The sequence below is a fragment of the Sinohyriopsis cumingii genome, chromosome 6 (assembly GCF_028554795.1).
Source record: "Sinohyriopsis cumingii isolate HCF-2022 chromosome 6, ASM2855479v2, whole genome shotgun sequence".
NCBI lineage: Eukaryota > Metazoa > Mollusca > Bivalvia > Unionida > Unionidae > Sinohyriopsis > Sinohyriopsis cumingii.
In genome coordinates this window covers 110,722,711-110,742,863 of record NC_142966.1, presented here as the reverse complement: position 1 = coordinate 110,742,863, position 20,153 = coordinate 110,722,711, and the positions used below count along the sequence as shown (strand labels likewise).

Genomic DNA, 20,153 nt, shown 5'->3' with positions numbered 1-20,153 from the left:
TTTTCTGCTCTATAATAGGCAATCCCAGAAGACCACTCCGTTGGCCTAGTGGTTAGAGTATCCACCTTGGATGAGAGAGGTTGCGTTTTCAAACCCTGGCTGAGTCATACTAATGACTTATTAATTTTAAAATGGTATTTGCACCTGCCTTGCTTGGCGCTCAGCTTTAAGGCGTTAGTGTTAGGACTGGTCGGCCTGGTGTCAGGATAATGTGACTGGGTGAGACATCATGCTACCTGTCCACGACATGATGCCCCAGTGCTAGACAGCACTATAAGCTGCCACACTGCAGACATCATAGCAATATGACTAAAACATTGTTAAAAAGCTATGTTAAAAACCAACACACACACACACACACAGAATCCCTGAAACAGCAAAACTTAATCCTGTGGGTTGCTGGTTGAATAACACGTCACTGTACAGATCAATACAGGCTTTACTCTCAATTATATTACATATTATCTATACACATAGATTATCCCAACCATTCTCATGTGACTGACAAGTCTGGTTAATTGAAGTCTCTCTAATCCTGTTCTTGCTTCTAACGATATGGTCTTTTATATTGTTGTATATAACATTACCTTGTTTGTCCAGACTACAAGTTTCAAATCAGAAATTTCCCATGTGATGTTATACTTTACCTCCAAACTTAAATTTTACCCTTAAATAAAATACATTGATTGCACTGACAGTCCCCAGACAGTTGATACAATCTCAAGTTGATGTCCTTTGAATTCTGTCAGGGACTTGTTGCAAACCTTTTTTTTTTCCATGGAATTTTTCAGTATCCTGATGTTTAAATGTTTATTTTTTAATTCTGAAAATCTGCTGCTACTTGTGTTGTAAAATTTTCTTAACCTAAAATTTTTTTGTGGCAGTTAAATTCCATAAATAGGTTCCCCTTTTAAATTCAGTGAAATAAATAGCTTGCAAATATATTTAGGTTTCAGTGTTCAGAGGCATTGTATTGCAACTTAAAAGAAAGAAAAGCTAGAAATACTTGTTCAGAACAATAGTAAAAAAGCTGCATTGTAGATATATTGTTCCTTTTTTGCTTTGTTTATAAAGCCTTTAACAAAGAAATATGTCATTAATTTAACAAATCCGAACTTGAGACAGCTTTTGTAGGTACCGTCGTTTTTGTAAACATACAGCCTGACCATTATAAAACATTACAGTGACAGCTCCTTAGTGGTTAGAGCATCCACCTCAGTGGAGGGAGGTTGTGGGTTCAAATGCTGGCTGAGTCATACCAAAGACTTTTAAAACTGGTACTTGCAGTTCCCTTGCTTGGCACTCAGCATTAAGAGGTTACCTTAGGACTGGTTGCCTTGGTGTCAGAATAATGTGTCTTTGTGGGACATGATGCCACAAGTCTGGATATCCCAGGTGCTAGACACTACTGTAAACTGACACATGGCATGATCCCCCAGTGCTAGACATCACTATAAACTGACACACTGCAGACATCATAGCAGTATGATTCAAATTGTTAAAAGCTAAGTTAAAAATCCAAAAGCATGCACACAAAATATTGTGGCTGTGGATTGGATTTGCATTATGAAAATGTGTGTCCATCGATTAAAACAATATGGTTGTCTTTCCATTGAAAAGATGTGGTTATCTGTCTATTAATACATTGTGGCTGTTTGTCCATTAATACAATGTGGCTGTTTGTCCATTAATACAATGTGGCTGTTTGTCCATTAATACAATGTGGCTGTTTGTCCATTAATACATTGTGACTGTTTGTCCATTAATACAATGTGGCTGTTTGTCCATTAATACATTGTGGCTGTTTGTCCATTAATACAATGTGGCTGTTTGTCCATTAATACATTGTGGCTGTTTGTCCATTAATACAATGTGGCTGTTTGTCCATTAAAACAGTGTGGCTGTTTGTTCATTAATACAATGTGGCTGTTTGTCCATTAATACAATGTGGCTCTTTGTCCATTAATACAATGTAGCTCTTTGTCCCTTAATACAGTGTGGCTGTTTGTCCATTAATACAATGTGTCTGTTTGTCTATTAACACATTGTGGATGTTTGTCCATTAATACATTGTGGCTGTTTGTCCATTAATACAATGTGGCTGTTTGTCTATTAATACATTTGGATCTTTGTCCATTAATACATTGTGGCTGTTTGTCCATTAATACAGTGTGGCTGTTTGTCCATTAATATGATGTGGCTGTTTGTCCATTAATAAAATGTGGCTGTTTGTCCATTAATACAATGTGGTGTTTGTCCATTAGCATATTGTGGCTGTTTGTCCATTAATACATTGTGGCTGTTTGTCCATTAATACAATGTGGCTGTTTGTCCATTAAAACAATGTGGCTGTTTGTTCATTAATACAATGTGGCTGTTTGTCCATTAATAGAATGTGGCTGTTTGTCCATTAATACAATGTGGCTGTTTGTCCATTAATACAGTGTGGCTGTTTGTCCCTTAATACATTGTGGCTGTTTGTCCATTAATACATTGTGGCCGTTTGTCCCTTAATACAGTGTGGCTGTCCATTAATACAATGTGGCTGTGTGTCTATTAATACATTGTGGATGTTTGTCCATTAATACATTGTGGCTGTTTGTCCATTAATACAATGTGGCTTTTTGTCTATTAATACGTTTGGATGTTTGTCCATTAATACATTGTGGATGTTTGTCCATTAATGCAGTGTGGCTGTTTGTCCATTAATATGATGTGGCTGTTTGCCCATTAATAAAATGTGGCTGTTTGTCCATTAATACAATGTGGCTGTTTGTCCATTAATATATTGTGGCTGTTTGTCCATTAATACATTGTGGCTGTTTGTCCATTAAAACAATGTGGCTGTTTGTCCATTAATACAATGTGGCTGTTTGTCCATTAATACATTGTGGCTGTTTGTCCATTAATACATTGTGGCTGTTTGTCCATTAATACAATGTAGCTGTTTGTCCATTAAAACAGTGTGGCTGTTTGTTCATTAATACAATGTGGCTGTTTGTCCATTAATACAATGTGGCTGTTTGTCCATTATTACAATGTGGCTGTTTGTCCCTTAATACATTGTGGATGTTTGTCCATTAATACATTGTGGCTGTTTGTCCCTTAATACAGTGTGGCTGTTTGTCCATTAATACAATGTGGCTGTTTGTCTATTAATACATTGTGGATGTTTGTCCATTAATACATTGTGGCTGTTTGTCCATTAATACAATGTGGCTGTTTGTCCATTATAACAATGTGGCTGTTTGTCTATTAATACATTTGGATGTTTGTCCATTAATACATTGTGGATGTTTGTCCATTAATACAATGTGGCTGTTTGTCCATTAATATGATGTGGCTGTTTGTCCATTAATAAAATGTGGCTGTTTGTCCATTAATACAATGTGGCTGTTTGTCTATTGTGGCTGTTTGTCCATTAATATATTGTGGCTGTTTGTTCATTAATACATTGTGGCTGTTTGTCCATTAATACAATGTGGCTGTTTGTCCATCAATACAGTGTGGTTGTTTTTTCATTAATACCATGTGGCTGTTCGTCCATTAATACATTGTGGCTGTTTGTCCATTAATACAATGTGGTTGTTTGTCCATTAATACAAATTGGCTGTTTGTCCATTAATACAATGTGGTTGTTTGTCCATTTATACAAATTGGTTGTTTGTCCATTAATACAATGTGGTTGTTTGTCCATTAATACAATGTGGCTGTTTGTCCATTAATACATTGTGGCTGTGGATTGGATTTGTATTGTTCCATCAGATATTACCTACACTTGCAGTAGTTGCCTGGTGATTTGTATTTAAACATATATACTTCAAAACCATGCTGCAACAATATGTATGCAGAGGCCTTGGGACTCTCTGTTATTCAGTAAGAATATGCTTATCTCCTGTAATGGTAAATATGATATTAGTGTTTGATGCCTACTTTTACAACTTTCATCCCTTTTTTTTTGTTTTGTTGCTGATCAGAGAACCAAGCAACTGTATCACCCAATCAGTGCTCAATGTCTGGACTGTGATACGGGCAATAAGGAGATCTTCATGAACCCTTGTGATGAGACCAAGGACACTCAGAGGTGGAAGGTGGAAAATATCAATGAAACGGCCATTATTCATGAGTGGGGCTTACCACGGTGATGCTATCATAGCTGCTATTCACTTTTAGTATTATTCCGTGATAGTGTATATCTGTCAGCATCAATTTTATTTAATGTGTTTGCTGTTGTAGAATGTATACCCAACTTTGGAGAGAATACACAAACTTACTAAGGTCATTTCTCAATGTACAGCGCCAGCATGTCAAGGTTTCTACCATTTTTATGTCACACCATGACAATTGTATGGGTATGTTGTGTTACCCTTGTACTTCCATCAATATAACTATAATTACATTTTATGTTTAGGTCATTTTGGCCACTGACAGGACATCCATGAACACATATTTATTTGTGCGTGATTTAAAGAAAATTGCATAGACCAGATCTGCCAGTTTTAGGACATGTATTTAAATATTTTCCTTCTGACATTTGATTGAAAGTTGGGAGAAATTGGCTTGCAAAATTCAACATTAACTTGCATTCTCTTAAACCAGGTTTTGATATTTTCAAGGAAAAAAACAGCTTTGTTTCTTATATTTGATATTAATGGCTTAGACCAATCTTGTCAGCTTCTGTGTGCAGTGTGCAGTGATTATTTTCAAACTAATTCATCACAGAACTCTATAATGTGTTTGAAATTAAGCACTATATAAAATTTAACCAAACTTGTTAGAAAATGAGCCCTATTCCATCCAGAACACTATCTCTCAGATTTGGTCAAATTCACTTTAGTGATTTTTGAGAATAGTTATTTATGTCAGCCAGGTTTGCAGTCTCAAAGATTGGGCTTCATTTTTATATTAAGTTCCATTGCATGTGCAAGTCAAACTTGAGCTTGCCTTTTCATGCTCTCCATGCTAAGCATCCATAAAACATGGATTACTGGGCATTTTCAGATGACCAAAATGGCTGCCTGTTTCATTGTCTGCTTTAGTACTGTAAATGTGCTGAAACAAATACAATTATTTTGGGAACAAAATGAAACAACCTTTGTTTTTCATCTGAGGATGTCAGCAACAACAACTAAAATGAGTGGTCATCTGCTATACAAATTTCATTATTCACATAAACATGCAAGTGCTTTAAATCTCAGCTTCATTCGTTTAATATAAACTGGCATTTTGCAAGTATTTGAATATTATATTAGATCCAGGAGTGCATTATTAGAGTCTGTGGAATGCAAATTGGAGTCTGTGGTGTTTGCTGTTTGATGCATATTAGAGTCTGTGGAATGAATATTGGAACATGTGGTGTTTGCTGTGGAATGCATATTGGAGTATGTGGTGTTTGCTGTGGATGCATATTGGAGTATGTGGTGTTTGCTGTGGATGCACCTCTTACACATGTATACATGGGATTAGTGTTCATGCATTTACAAAAAAGCATTTGAGAATTTTGTTGATGAAAAGAAAGGATCTTTTTTACATTACAGAACCACTGAAGATAAAAGTTATGTGGTATTACCTGCAAAGTGTGACATAGGTAATGCTACTCCATTAGGTTTTATAGAATTTGCAGCATGCAGCTTCTGCATTGAGGTCAATTTCTAGGACACTTATTTTTGTATACATCTTAATCACATCATATAAATTTGAGAATATTCTAGTAAAAGAAGGCATCAGCATAAAAAATATAAAAGCTGTTACACAAGAATACACAAGTCTATTGAAGACCTACATGTACCTTCCTAACACTGTTGTTATGTTCTATTTCTTGCAGCTGTATATGAGAAATTTCCCAGAAAACAAATTGGTTTCTTCAATTTGACAAGTTGTCTTGCAGATTCATTATAATAATGAAGAAAATTGATTATAATACCAGCTTATACTGTAAATAGTGGCACATGATGTTAAGCAAAACAAGTTTTATCGATGTGATTCGTAAATGTCATATGACTAATAAATAATTTTGGAGCAGGATCTTTTAAAACTTTTAAAACATGTCAGATCAACATTGCTTTATGAATATTGTTTTGAAATATTTGTGAGTGATGTAATTCATTACTCGTTTAGCATATCATCAATTGTGGATTTGACTTTATGATCATTCAGCAGAAAGTTTAACAGTTGGACTAAGTGAATAGTGTGTTGTGTATATAATTTTACAGTGTGTTTTGTGTTTGTATTCAGGTTCTAATCAACATGGTGTTTGCCCATTTGTAACAAGAACTTCAATTAGCCGCATATCCAGGCTAGCAGCAAAATTAAATGTACATTTTTCTTACAGTTTATAATAATTATGGCATGTAATATATAGATTACGCTTCTCGTGCTTAGATTATGCCTTTTTGCCACTCAGGTTATGTGTTTATATTTGCGGGGGGGGGGGGGGGGGAGGGGGGGGCAAGTGGTCTAAAGCTCTAAAGCACTCACCTTTACCGATCACTGCCATCTCACTCTGTCCACATGGTTTGAGTCTTGGGTTCATCTATTGTGGGTGTGTGAGAAAGCTACCAGCAGCTTCCAATTGGTGATTCTTACCAGGGTTTTCCCTAGTTCTTCCTTCACCAGTTTTACTTGCCGCAATGTATTGCCTATCTTGCACTGAGAAATGTCGTTAAACCAACAATAACAACAATAATACCTCTGTATGCGTTGGCAGCTATGTATGCACCCAACAAGCTGGTGGGACATTGCATTCCACAGAATTTTGTGACTGATATTGTCCTTTTTGCATTTTCTAAACAAAAAAACAGACTTAGTGACAACATTGTATTGGAGACTTTGCATGTTTATAATCTTGCATTCTTACATCACCATTTAATCAAGGTTAAGAAAATAAATATTGTTGTGGATTATTTTTTATGCCCCATACTTAATGCATAAACACACCAATACAGTTCTGTTAAGCTTACTGCTTGATTTTTGGTTTTGCTGGTCATAGACATGAAAGGATTTTGGGATTGTCCATTTTCCATTGTCCATTGTCCATCCATCTGTTAACCCAGGTTTGTTATCACTACTCTTGCTAACCTACTTTGAGAAAATAGTATAAATGTATGCACCCCATTGTCTATTGGGTCCTAAATGAAAACGATGATTTTTGCACATCCAATGTGGCTACAACAGTGACCATCTTGAAAAATTCCTTCTAAATGGAAGGTTATATCAATATGCACTTTTTGCTAAATGTCTCATGTCTAATTGGTCTTAAATGAAAATGGTGCTACTCAGACATCCAAAAATTCTTGTTGACACTACTCCTGAATGAATTGTTATATCAGCCTTTGGTTTTCATTGGAAGGCTTCTAGGTGGCTGGTCATATTGGTAATGTGCATTCACTAAATGTGTCTGGTGGTGTCCTGTTGGTCCTAAATGAAAGTGGTGCCAATCAGATATCCACTATTCCCACTATGACACCCCTCTTGAAAGTGTTGTTATTGTTACTCCTCCAAAATGTCAAGTCATATCAACATTTCATTCCCATCAGAAAACTTCTACAGAGATTAAGTTCTTCTGACAGAGTGACAGGCATAAGGTGAAGTTGTTTGTATTTGCAATATACACAATGGAGAGGACGCTGGCATACAAGTCTGCTATTTCTTTACATTTGAACTTGTGGAAATTATACATGATGTATGCATACAGCTGTTCCCATTTGCTTGAAAAATCAACCTGAATTAGTCTAAAGTACACTGTCTTTAGCAGTAAGTAAAGCAGGGAAAACAACTTCTGCCAGAGTAGGCAATACCAGCTGCTGAAAGTTCAGTGAATGAATTACAAAATATGTAAAATGGAAAAAATTTATCTGCTCTTTTTTTCCTGCAACTTACCTTTGAAGTACAGGAAATGAAAATGACCAAGCACAGTTAGCGGTTTCTTTAGAAACCTAACCCTATGCAAAATAATAAATTATGGAGTGTGAAAGGTGCCAGTTGGATATCCAATATGTCTACCATGACAAACATCTTGAAAATTTTGTTATTAATACTTCTCAGAATGTTAAGTCATATCAATGCCAGAAGAGTTCTTATGGTGTCTTCGTTGTCTCAAATGAAGTCTTGTTGGTCCAAAATGAAAATAGTGACATCGAGTGTGTCAACCACAGGAGCTATTTTGAAACTATTGTTATCCATGGGGAGTATCAAAGAGCATTAGTCCTGTCAAGTGCCTCTTGTTTATTATACCACCTTTATGGAAATGTGTACCAGATATTTCCAGATAGGAAATAGTGCCAAGTTTAATTCATTCAAGCCATATATTTATTGCCTGTGTCTATCTAGAGTTTTATAATCACAGTATATGTGCTTTTGAGGTATTCTGTTTACAAGTTTAAAGATTTTAACAGAATTTCATTTTCACTGTAAAAGTAATTAATTGTACTGCACAGTAATTGCTATGCTGTCAAAAGGCACTTTCTTAAATTAGCTAAATTTAGCAGTAGTGTCCACTCATTCTTATGACACCTACTGGAGTAGACATTATTCACACCTGCATATCCAGATATACATATCAGTTAATCAGTGTCGACAGTGTTGTTGACATGCAGAGTTTGTATTTAAGTGTCTAACAGGTATATTAAACCGTTGTTAGCAGATAGTGTATTTAAAGAGCTGTTGTGTATACTTGTACCTAATGCTTATTGGTATATGTACATCATATTTCAGCTTCAATATTGGTACACAAAAACTGACACTAATTTCAGAATTTAAGATTGAGATATAACATTCTTGAGAATTACATTTTAAGTATGTGTCATTTCATTTACCATTTGATAAGATTACATTTGTTCCTTGTAAATATTACATGTGCTCCTGAATACCACAATGTTGAGAAAATGGCATGGTTGCTTAAATTTACAATATGTATACATTTTTTCCATTTATTTGTTGATTTAGTAAGAACTGCAGATGCTCAGTTGAATTCCAAATGATGAAGTCAGATGTTTACTTTTTTTTGTGGTTTTTTTTATATATAATGTTTTTAATTTGTTCCTTTCAAAGCCTAGTTGCATGTCTGAAGATAAATGTAATTATAAATAATTATTTGAATTATTAATCATTGGTCTCGTTACAGAATGTACATTTAGTATATTAATCCACTACAGTTATTACCAAAATATTAGTAATGTATTATGCTTATGTGTCTGATTGTGTGTATTATGTCTGTCTGTTGATATTGATACACAGTTTTGTCTGTGTGCCGTTGATAAACATTCCATTCGATATAGCAGTAAGATATGCATTACACTTTTAAGGGTTTCATAATAGATCTTTAGTTGGTTACTATGTGGGGTTTTAAAAGTTTACTATTGATTATGTGCATGAATGAAGTTGTTCCTTATTTTAGATTACCGGCATGAGCATTGGTGTTCCTTATTTAGGTGCTTTAGAACATTTATTTTGTGAAATGTATGCCAAATAGATGTACATCTACATAGAATTTTTTTGTGGAAGAATTCTTTTTGTTATTAGCATATTTTCATGTTTTGCTTTTCTGTAATATCTTCTGTAAAGAGCGATATTGCATTATTTTTCTTTATTCGTATTTTGTTATCTATTGGTGGTTTCATATAAACTGTACATTTAATAGGAATAGCAATAATTAAAACTTGTCCTTCCGTTAAATGACTTTATTTTTTTACTAATAAATCATTATTTCTGTATATCATACAGTATAATGTATTAAAGTTTCTATCTCACCTGGCTATAAGATCATACAACATCATCATGTATTAAAGTTTCTATCTCACTTGGCTATAAGATCATACAGTATCATCTTGTATTAAAGTTTCTATCTCACCTGGCTATAAGATCATACAGTATCATCTTGTATTAAAGTTTCTATCTCACCTGGCTATAAGATCATACAGTATCATCTTGTATTAAAGTTTCTATCTCACCTGGCTATAAGATCATACAGTATCATCTTGTATTAAAGTTTCTATCTCACCTGGCTATAAGATCATACAGTATCATCTTGTATTAAAGTTTCTATCTCACCTGGCTATAAGATCATACAGTATCATCTTGTATTAAAGTTTCTATCTCGCCTGGCTATAAGATCATACAGTATCATCTTGTATTAAAGTTTCTATCTCGCCTGGCTATAAGATCATACAGTATCATCTTGTATTAAAGTTTCTATCTCACCTGGCTATAAGATCATACAGTATCATCTTGTATTAAAGTTTCTATCTTACCTGGCTATAAGATCATACATATAAGCTTATATGGCCATCAAATTTGTTAAATGATGCCAATCGGTCAGCTTATGTGGCCATCAGATTGGTTAAATGATGCCAGTCGGCCAGCATATATGGCCATCAGATTTGTTAAATAATGCCAATTGGCCAGGTCATCATTGCTAAAAACAGAAGAAACTTTAAATATCTTCTCCAAAACCACTAATAATATTTCTTCATACGTTATGTACTTGCTTGTATGTCCAGTCAGACTGCGCAGACCCAGATCTGCCATCACATAATGTGACAGCAGATCTGGGTCTGTGCAGTTTTGCTAGGAGTAATCAGTAGAACAAACAACACTGACTTTTATCTGCAGGTGCATTATGCTCTGGCAGATCAGGATCTATGTATTTTGCAGTTTGACTTGACTTATAAGTGAATACATATGTATTTGACTGAATTCATTCTGACATAAAGACCTTTCAACTACTACAAGTAAGCTGATCTAACATAAGATGTGGTTGCTGTTTCTCAAGGAGATTAAAAAGAACTTCTACCAGCTCAACAGACTTTGACCCAGTTTAACAAAAGTATCTTGATTTGGAGGGCTTTAAATTGTTTTTACATCTGATGTTCGATGTGCCATTAAATGTGACCACCATTTCTAAAAATAGAAAAACTTAAATCACTTCTCAAAGTCTCTTTGACAGAAAACATGCTGGTAGGAAGATCTTTTAGATTTAGGCACCTGAAGCCTATCTTTAATCAAATGTGGCCACCACAACTAAAAATAGAAAAACCTTGAAATTATATCTCCAAAACCAAACTGTTATCAAAATTGACTTAAAAAAGCAACCTGGCCTAAAGATCTTTCAAATCTGTACAAATGGTGCCAATCTATCCAATGTCATGGTTGCTACAACTATAAATAAGCACATCTTTAAACAACAACTTCTCCATCAAAGTTAAATAGAATTTGACCAATCTTGATAGAAAACATCTAATCATGAATGTCAAACCACAGGTTAAAGAAGAAAAATATTTACACAACTTTATGTCAAAAAACTTAAGAGCAGAATTTTACTGAGACACAAAGTATCCTGGCGTGTGGTCTTACATTATGGTACTGATGTGCCATCAGATACAGATGATGATACGTACTCTGTAGAAACCTTGAAAGCTTGATGTTCTTTACGTGTCCAATTAACAGCATTAGAAGGAATTTCAATAGAAAGCTTCCCACTGACCCAGATTTCTTGGCTAACAACTCTTGCATTTGGCTAGTGGGCAGACCTCAGCCAGGTGAGCAGTCTCAGTTCCACATGGGTCTCCTGTTTAATGTCCAAAACATTGTGCAAAGAGCAAATGATATGATACTTAATTACATCTGCCAACTGGTATGATTTTGCCAATATGTATTTGCTTTTTTAGCTCTTGTTCAGAATCTTTAGTTTTTGTGCTTGTAAGATTACAAGTTATAGCAGGTTGTGTTACATTTAAACATGTTTTTGTTGGCCATATTAACAAAATGAGTATTTAAAACATTTTACTTGTATTTTTCTGGCAAAGTGCTTATTAATGTCACAGCATAACTTTTCAGTGTTGAAAGTTGTCCAGTAAACTTGACACTGTGGTTAGCGTATGAATATTTCAGTGTATTTATAATGAGCCTGCTTTTATATTTAAATCTCTCCAGACACATTTTTGCACACGTTTTTCAGCAATAGCTTCTTTTTATTTTTGAATGTGACAAAAGTGCTATCAACAAAGATTGTTCAGGATGACTACTGGTGACTTTGCTAAAAGGTCCCATCTTAATTGATCATTAACTTGTGTCACTGATCTGAAAATAACTTTTGCACTTCTTACATAGGACCATGTCCCACCACCTACATCATGTAAAATAAATTAATACAAAGTGTTCTCTTCCACTGAGCTGCATTACATGTCATATGATTGCTTGTTAAAACATTACTGTAACAAAGAAAACATAAAGCAAGGTTTGACCGTACTGAATATTATCTGCTTTTGTAATTGTTGATTGTAATAAGTAGGTTCCTGTTAGAGGAATTACTATCGATGATTTGTAATAAGTGGGTTCCTGTTAGAGGATTAACTATTTGATGTTTTGTAATAAATGAGGACCTGTTAGAGAAAAACTATTCGATGAATTGTAATAAGTGGGGTCCTGTTAGAGTAATAACTATTCAATGCTTTGTAATAAGTAGGTTCCTGTTACAGGAATTACTATTTGATGATTTGTAATAAGTAGGGTCCAGTTAGAGGAATAACAATTTGATGATTTGTAATAAGTGAGGTCCTGTTGAAGAAATAACTATAAGATCTGTAATAAGTGAGGTCCTGTTAGAGGAATAACTATTTGATGATTTGTATTAAGTGGGGTCCTGTTGAAGAAATAACTATAAGATTTGTTATAAGTAGGTTCCTGTTAGAGGAATAACTATTTGATGCTTTGTAATAAGTGGGGTCCTGTTAGAGGAATAACTATTTGATGCTTTGTAATAAGTGGGGTCCTGTTAGAGGAATAACTATTTGAGAAATATTGTTAAGTGCAAGCAGTTTCTCATCTCATTAATTTACAGATTGTGCATTATGAATTTAATTGCTATATGAACAAGAATTTAGTCTTGTCACATAACAGTTATGATTGGTATTAATATTATTATACCCATTATAATATGTAATGTGTAATAATACATATTGGCATCAACAAATGATACAAAAGTATGCAAAGGATAATGACAGAGGAATCCAAATGTGTTTCAGAGTCATTTCATTACACTGTTATACTGTTTGTTCAAATAAATATTTTATTGGCATGTGATATTTATTAACTAACATTCAAGTTCATTTGAAATTAAATTTATGAAACTTATTGAATGATTTCAATACTCGGCTCACCAAGGTTCGCAAAAGTTGGAAATTATTTGACTCCTTAGATTCTTTTGAAATCAGGGCTTGTGTAATATCCTCTGTGCATATTACAGACTAAAATGGGTTACGATGGTAAAAGAAAGACAGTTACAAGTCAGAGAATTGCAAAATAGCCTTTGTAGATGAAAAATTATGAAATAGTACTCACATGAGCAAGGGGTCAACATGAATGATGAATAATTTATTTTAATTTATTAAAAGCTACATAGGTATTGTGCATGGTTGTGATCTTAAGATTTCTGAAAAAATGAAATATTCTTATTAGGTAAGTGATGCAAGTGTATGTTCTATTAAGATAGGATGTTTTTGAGAAGTTATCTGTCCTGAACATATTTTGGCACTGGCTGTTTTCTATCAGACTATAAATAAAATAGTCATTACCAAAAAACAGTTTGTAAACATATTTGGCAGAATATATATCATCTGTTATATATGACTAAGTATAATGTATATTCATGTGTAAACTGAAAAGACCCAGATTATCTACCATGGCTTTATGTGCTTATAGAATAAACTGCATACATCCAGATTATCTGCTGTGGCTTAATGTGTTGATAGCATAAACTGCATACACCCAGATTATTTACTGTGGCTTAATATGTTGATAGCATAAACTGCATACACCCAGATTATTTACTGTGGCTTAATGTGTTGATAGCATAAACTGCATACACCCAGATTATTTACTGTTGCTTAATGTGTTGATAGCATAAACTGCATACATCCAGATTATTTACTGTGGCTTAATGTGTTTATAGCATAAACTGCATACATCCAGATTATTTACTGTGGCTTAATGTGTTGATAGCATAAACTACATATACCCAGATTATTTACTGTGGTTTAATGTGTTTATAGCATAAACTGCATACATCCAGATTATTTACTGTTGCTTAATGTGTTCATAGCATAACTGCATACATCCAGATTATTTACTGTGGCTTAATGTGTTGATAGCATAAACTGCATACATCCAGATTATTTACTGTGGCTTAATGTGTTGATAGCATAAACTGCATACACCCAGATTATTTACTGTGGCTTAATGTGTTTCTAGTATAAACTGCATACATCCAGATTATTTACTGTTTCTTAATGTGTTTATAGCATAAACTGCATACACCCAGATTATTTCCTTTGGCTTAATGTGCTGATAGCATAAACTGCATACACCCAGATTATTTACTGTTGCTTAATGTGTTGATAGCATAAACTGCATACATCCAGATTATTTACTGTTTCTTAATGTGTTGATAGCATAAACTGCATATACCCAGATTATTTACTGTTGCTTAATGTGTTGATAGCATAAACTGCATACACCCATATTATCTGCTGTGGCTTAATGTGTTGATAGCATAAACTGCATATATCCAGATTATTTACTGTGGCTTAATGTGTTGATAGCATGGACTGCATACATCTAGATTATCTATTGTGGCTTAATATGTTTATAGCATAAACTATATATATATATATATAGATTATTTACTGCGCCTTAATGTGTTGATAGCATAAACTGCATATCTCCAGATTATCTATTGTGGCTTAATGTCCTTATAGCCTAAACTGCATACACCCAGATTATCTACTGTGGTTTAATGTGTTGATAGCATAAACTGCATACATCCAGATTATCTATTGTGGCTTGATGTCTTTATAGCATAAACTGCATACACCCAGATTATCTATTGTGGCTTAATGTGTTGATAGCATAAACTGCACATATCCAGATTGTTTGCTGTGGCTTAATGTCTTGGTGGCATAAACTGCATTTTTAAAAATAATTTCTGAACAGTTATAATTGCTATGATATTATTTTTCTATGATCTAAATTGAAACTATGCAATGCGGTTGATTGAGTTTAGGCACTTAACACTCATTTTCTTTGCATGATATAGCTGGTATTGTGTTGAAATTGCCATTAAAAAGCAGCCTCCTAACCATGAGTTTATTTACATCCTGTTTCTGATTCATCACATGGCTCAGGACTGTATTAATTACTTCTAATGAAAGTTTTCAGCTAGTTAATGTTGTCTGTATTTGCTTTAATAAAATAAATTCGTATATAATTTAACTTGGATTTATCTCCAAGTTAAGTATTTAACCCATTTACTTAATAAAGGAAACACAATCAGTTGATCAGGAAAGTTCAATCTGAATATAGTTACCTCCCTTGCACACCAAATTTATTATAATAAGCTGTTGTAGGTACCAATGTTGACTGGTTTATTCAGCAAAATGATTATGTTTTTCAAGTTTTGTTGCATATCACATGCAAACCTCAGTCATACTGGTTGAAAGTTGATATGATGGTATTAACTTTTCTTAGGATGCAATTTTGTTATTCTTGTGTTATGATGGTCACCAGTCCATTTCAGTGGCTGTCATCATATGGACTGCTAAAAGACATGACCTGGACCTTCATTTTTGGCCGTATCAGCACAGTGGTCCAGACCCTTTTCCCAAACAGTCCATACCAAGTGATATTGCCCTCATAATAAGTAACTATTGCTAAATTATTTATTAACTCTTCCAATTAGTCAGATCTTTGGAGGTATATAGATATATATAAGAAGCTCCAATAAGAGTATTTTTATCACATAATTGATAGGTCCACTTCATATTCATTTTTCTATAAATAGCATAGATTGAGGATACATGGATGTTCATATGTTAATGTTATTTTTATTATAATATTTTCACAAATTGGTGGGTAGTTTTTAAAACAAATTTTCTTCTTTTTTTGACTGTCATTGTCTCTGCACCATTAGTGTAATATTTCGCTACTTCTGCTTTATCTTGTGCATACGTTGATTTTGCATATATTTCTGTTAATTTTGTATTACCATGTAAATTCAACATCTTGTTAGGTTTTTGCTGCAAATTTGGTGATTCAAAAGTCCCAAACAGTTCCAAACATTGATTTATTCCCAAGGTATTTTTGTCTCCAACTTTCAAAAAACTCTTTAAACTACTGGCAGCTGATTTATTTTGAATGACCCTAATTTTCTTGGCAGTACATGTATCGAATAATAATAATGTACAAATTGAACGAGAATCTGCATTCTTACTTGTTTTCCTTTGTAATATTTACATTTGCTTAGTAATTTCTGTCTGTGAAATAGGAAGTAAAATTGATATTCGTTTATTTGTTAATGCATTTTATATTAGCTACTTATGTGACTTGATTTTAGTGATAGTCTGGTACTTGACCTTCATTACAATGCAGCATTGTTTGACCTAGGAAAAGTATCAGGGTACCCAACTGTATCCTGGTACAGACAGCAGTGAATGCACCACAAGGTACATGATTGAAGGCAACATCATGAGCTTGTGCGATGATGAATACAATATCTCTCATGCAAATTAATTCATTTGTTTTATTTATTTATTTGTTTATTTATTTCATTACAAAGAGGACAGGAAAGTGAAATTGCATCTTAAATGCATTTTAAATAGGAATGATTCATCAGTAAATTAAGAAATAATAAAATAAAAAAGTGTGTGTGTGTGTGTGTGTGCATGTTTTCCAAATAATATACTAGGCATTGATGGTTATATTAGGGATATACCCATTACATATTGGCTGTATCAGTACTGATGATAGTATTAGTGCATGAAGAATTTGCCATTTCCATGTGGGGATTTTTATATGCGAGATGTGAAAAATAAAGGAAAGAAAGAAACAAGAAAGTGATACATAGTAAAACAGTAATATCTGCTTGCATGTACCATATACATACATATCAGTGTTCCAACATTCAATGTTATACAATATTTGTTGTATGGTGTACAGATGAGACAAAATTGACATGTTATACAACAAATATCTGCACCTAGCCAAACTGATAAAACAATTATTTACTGACTCTATTACAACACTATTCAGTTTCTGTCAAATTCTTCTTCAAAATTCACATCCTGTCAAGCTCTTATAAAAAATTCACATCCTGTCAAGCTCTTATAAAAATCCACATTCTGTCAAATTCTTCTTCAAAATTCACATCCTGTCAAGCTCTTATAAAAAATCCACATTCTGTCAAATTCTTCTTCAAAATTCACATCCTGTCAAGCTCTTATAAAAAATCCACATTCTGTCAAATTCTTCTTCAAAATTCACATCCTGTCAAGCTCTTATAAAAAATCCACATTCTGTCAAATTCTTCTTCAAAATTCACATCCTGTCAAGCTCTTATAAAAAATTCACATTCTGTCAAATTCTTCTTCAAAATTCACATCCTGTCAAGCTCTTATAAAAAATTCACATTCTGTCAAATTCTTCTTCAAAATTCACATCCTGTCAAGCTCTTATAAAAAATCCACATTCTGTCAAATTCTTCTTCAAAATTCACATCCTGTCAAGCTCTTATAAAAAATTCACATTCTGTCAAATTCTCATACAAAATCCTCATTCTCTCTAGTTCTTATACAAAATCAACCTTTCTGTCAGATTTATCCCAACTACAATTGTTACATTCAGCATATTTTTCTACTTGAAATTCAGTCAGTAGGTTTTCTCCTTTTCTTTTTCTGAAATCGACATGTACTGTTTAGCAGGTTTATCACTTGAACGTTTTGATTATTGTCTTTTTTCTATTAAAAAAAATAGTGATTATTTTTAAGAAAATCAAATCGTGCATACGTGATTGTCCCCAAAAATATGACTGATGTTTTCAGTATGTATCAATGTATTAGCAATGTTAGCATGAAATACAGCAGATAAAATATAAAAGGTTTGATGTTAAATTCTGTAAAATGTATATTAAGGCACCAAATATTACAATCCTTAAATGTTAAAAAAATTACATAAAAACAAAGCTAATTCCTTTTTTCTCAGAAAAGGCATATTTGTAAGAATTTTGTATCTACATTCATACTTGCTCCGGACATCATGTAATTTTATATGGGGGAAAAAACGAATTGTTGCCAATCTTTTGTAAATCCTCAAATTATCATTTCCACTTTCTTCCAGGAGATGTTATTTTGTTGTTTTGAATCATACATTTCCTTGCATTGATTTTTATTTTTTGTGATACAAACATATAGACTGTTTTATAAAAGTCTTCTGTTAATTACCATACAATTAACTATATTGGTTATAAAATATTTGCTCTCATCACTTTCTTAAATATTTGAGATGTGTATAAACTAGCTTACAAGATTAATCCAACTGCAAACTTGACGGAGCCAGATCTACCATCGCATTATAGTGCTGGCAGATCTGTGTCTGTGCAACTTGTTAGGAGTAATCAGTACAACAGACAACATAGACTCTGATCTGCTGGTGCATTATGCTATGACAAATAAGGATCTTTGTTGTTTGCAGTTTGACTTGTTAGCAAGTATATACTATTCTGTCTGCATCATTTTAAAGATTTGTTACATTACGAAATTCGTTCATTACTTTTGCTCATGAATTTGAGAAAAATTGGATATTTGTCTATTAAGTCGTAATATTTTTAAATATGTGGGTTTATTGTTTGCCTTTCACTTTAAGCCTACCTTACGGAATGTGAAGTGGGGTCTCTTGTTTGGGAGTTTACAAGTACTGTCAAAGTTATATTGTCAGTATGTCAAAGTTGTATTGTCAGTAAGTTTTATTTGCATATATCTGATACTGAATTGGTCATCAGTAGTGACCGAGTCATCATTAGCATACAAAAGTGTTTGTACTTGGGCAGTTGTAAAACATCATACTCCGTACTGGAAATGAACTTGTTGAATTACTTTTTCTCTGTGATATGATGTAATAACCAAGCCATGTGTTTGTTGAATCAGTATGATATAAATTTGTGGGAAAATATTTTTTTTAAATAATTGAGGCATATTCAGTCATTTTGATTTTATATTTATGCAACAAGGTGCATTGCATTGAAGTTTTCTGAATGTTTAAAATATGGGTTTTAGTAGAAAATACATTTTTTTAATATAAAAAATCACAGTTATTTTTGACTTTTCTTTCAGCATGTTAAATTTGAGTAATGTAGTTATCAAGTTTCATGGACTGCTCTTGTGATCTAAGTGGTTAGAGCGTTCACCTCAGATTTGGGAAGTTGCAGATTTGAACCCCGACCGAGTCATACCAAAGACTTTAAAAAATAGTACCAACAGCTGCCTCACTTGATGCTCAGCATTAAGAGGTTAGTGTTAGGACTGGTCAGCCTGGTGTCAGAATAACGTGACTAGGTGGGGCATGATGCTACATGTCTGCATCTTGATACGCCAGTGCTAGACGTTACTAAAGGCGGCCACACTGCAGACGTCATAGCGATATGACTGAAATTGTTTTAAAGCTACATTCAAATCACACACACTCACACACCAAGTTTCATCTCTTGAGTTTAACGGTTTTGAGATTGAGTTTCATGCTCCAAAAATTAGTATTAGACCAGTCTCAGGTGCTCATAGAGGCATGCTCTTGTGGAAACTGACTCACCCAAATAGTTTTGAGAGTGTTGGGTGAGGCTCAAGTGGTCATGATGACAATCTTTTGCACAAACTGAGACTCAGCCAGAAAGGTTTGAAGTACTTGACTGTGCTTAAGAGGTCATAGAAACCGTCTCCTGTGCAAACTGTGACTTGCCCAAAAAGGCTTGAGTTCTGGGCCAGACTCATGAGGTCACAAAAATATTCTCGTGCTTAAAATATGAATCAACCAAAAAAAAATCTGCAAGTAAAAAAAAGCTCAAGTCCTCAAACTAAAGAATGAACCAAAATATTGAGAGTACTCGACTAGGCTCAGGGGATCATATAAACATTCGCATGCTCAAACTTAGATTGTACAAGTTCAAACTTAAGATGCAGATTTAACAAAATTACACTGAAGTACCCTATTATGCAAGCTTCTAAATTTTTACAAATGATGCTGATCAGTTAGCAAATATGGTCATCATTACTAAAATTAGATCAACCAGAAACAATTTCTTCTTCAAAACTGCCTCACAGAAGTTAATAAAATTTTGC

At 33.6% G+C, this 20,153-nt stretch overlaps 1 protein-coding gene and 1 long non-coding RNA gene across 3 annotated transcripts in view; both read left to right on the top strand.

The window, feature by feature from the left end:
- The window catches only part of LOC149797717 (putative polypeptide N-acetylgalactosaminyltransferase 10), a 54,617-nt gene extending 48,186 nt beyond the window's left edge, over nt 1-6,431 (top strand). For both annotated transcript variants that reach the window (XM_089962651.1, XM_089962650.1), the window contains exon 13: nt 3,978-6,431. In XM_089962651.1, the coding sequence (XP_089818777.1) occupies nt 3,978-4,145 (168 nt within the window). In that variant the 3' untranslated portion in view covers nt 4,146-6,431. The remainder of the gene's footprint in view (nt 1-3,977) is intronic.
- On the top strand, nt 6,432-19,135 carry LOC149797716 (uncharacterized). The gene is made up of 2 exons (XR_016421871.1): nt 6,432-12,549; nt 12,591-19,135. It is a non-coding gene; the product is annotated as an uncharacterized LOC149797716 (long non-coding RNA).
- Nucleotides 19,136-20,153: the final 1,018 nt, after the last annotated feature.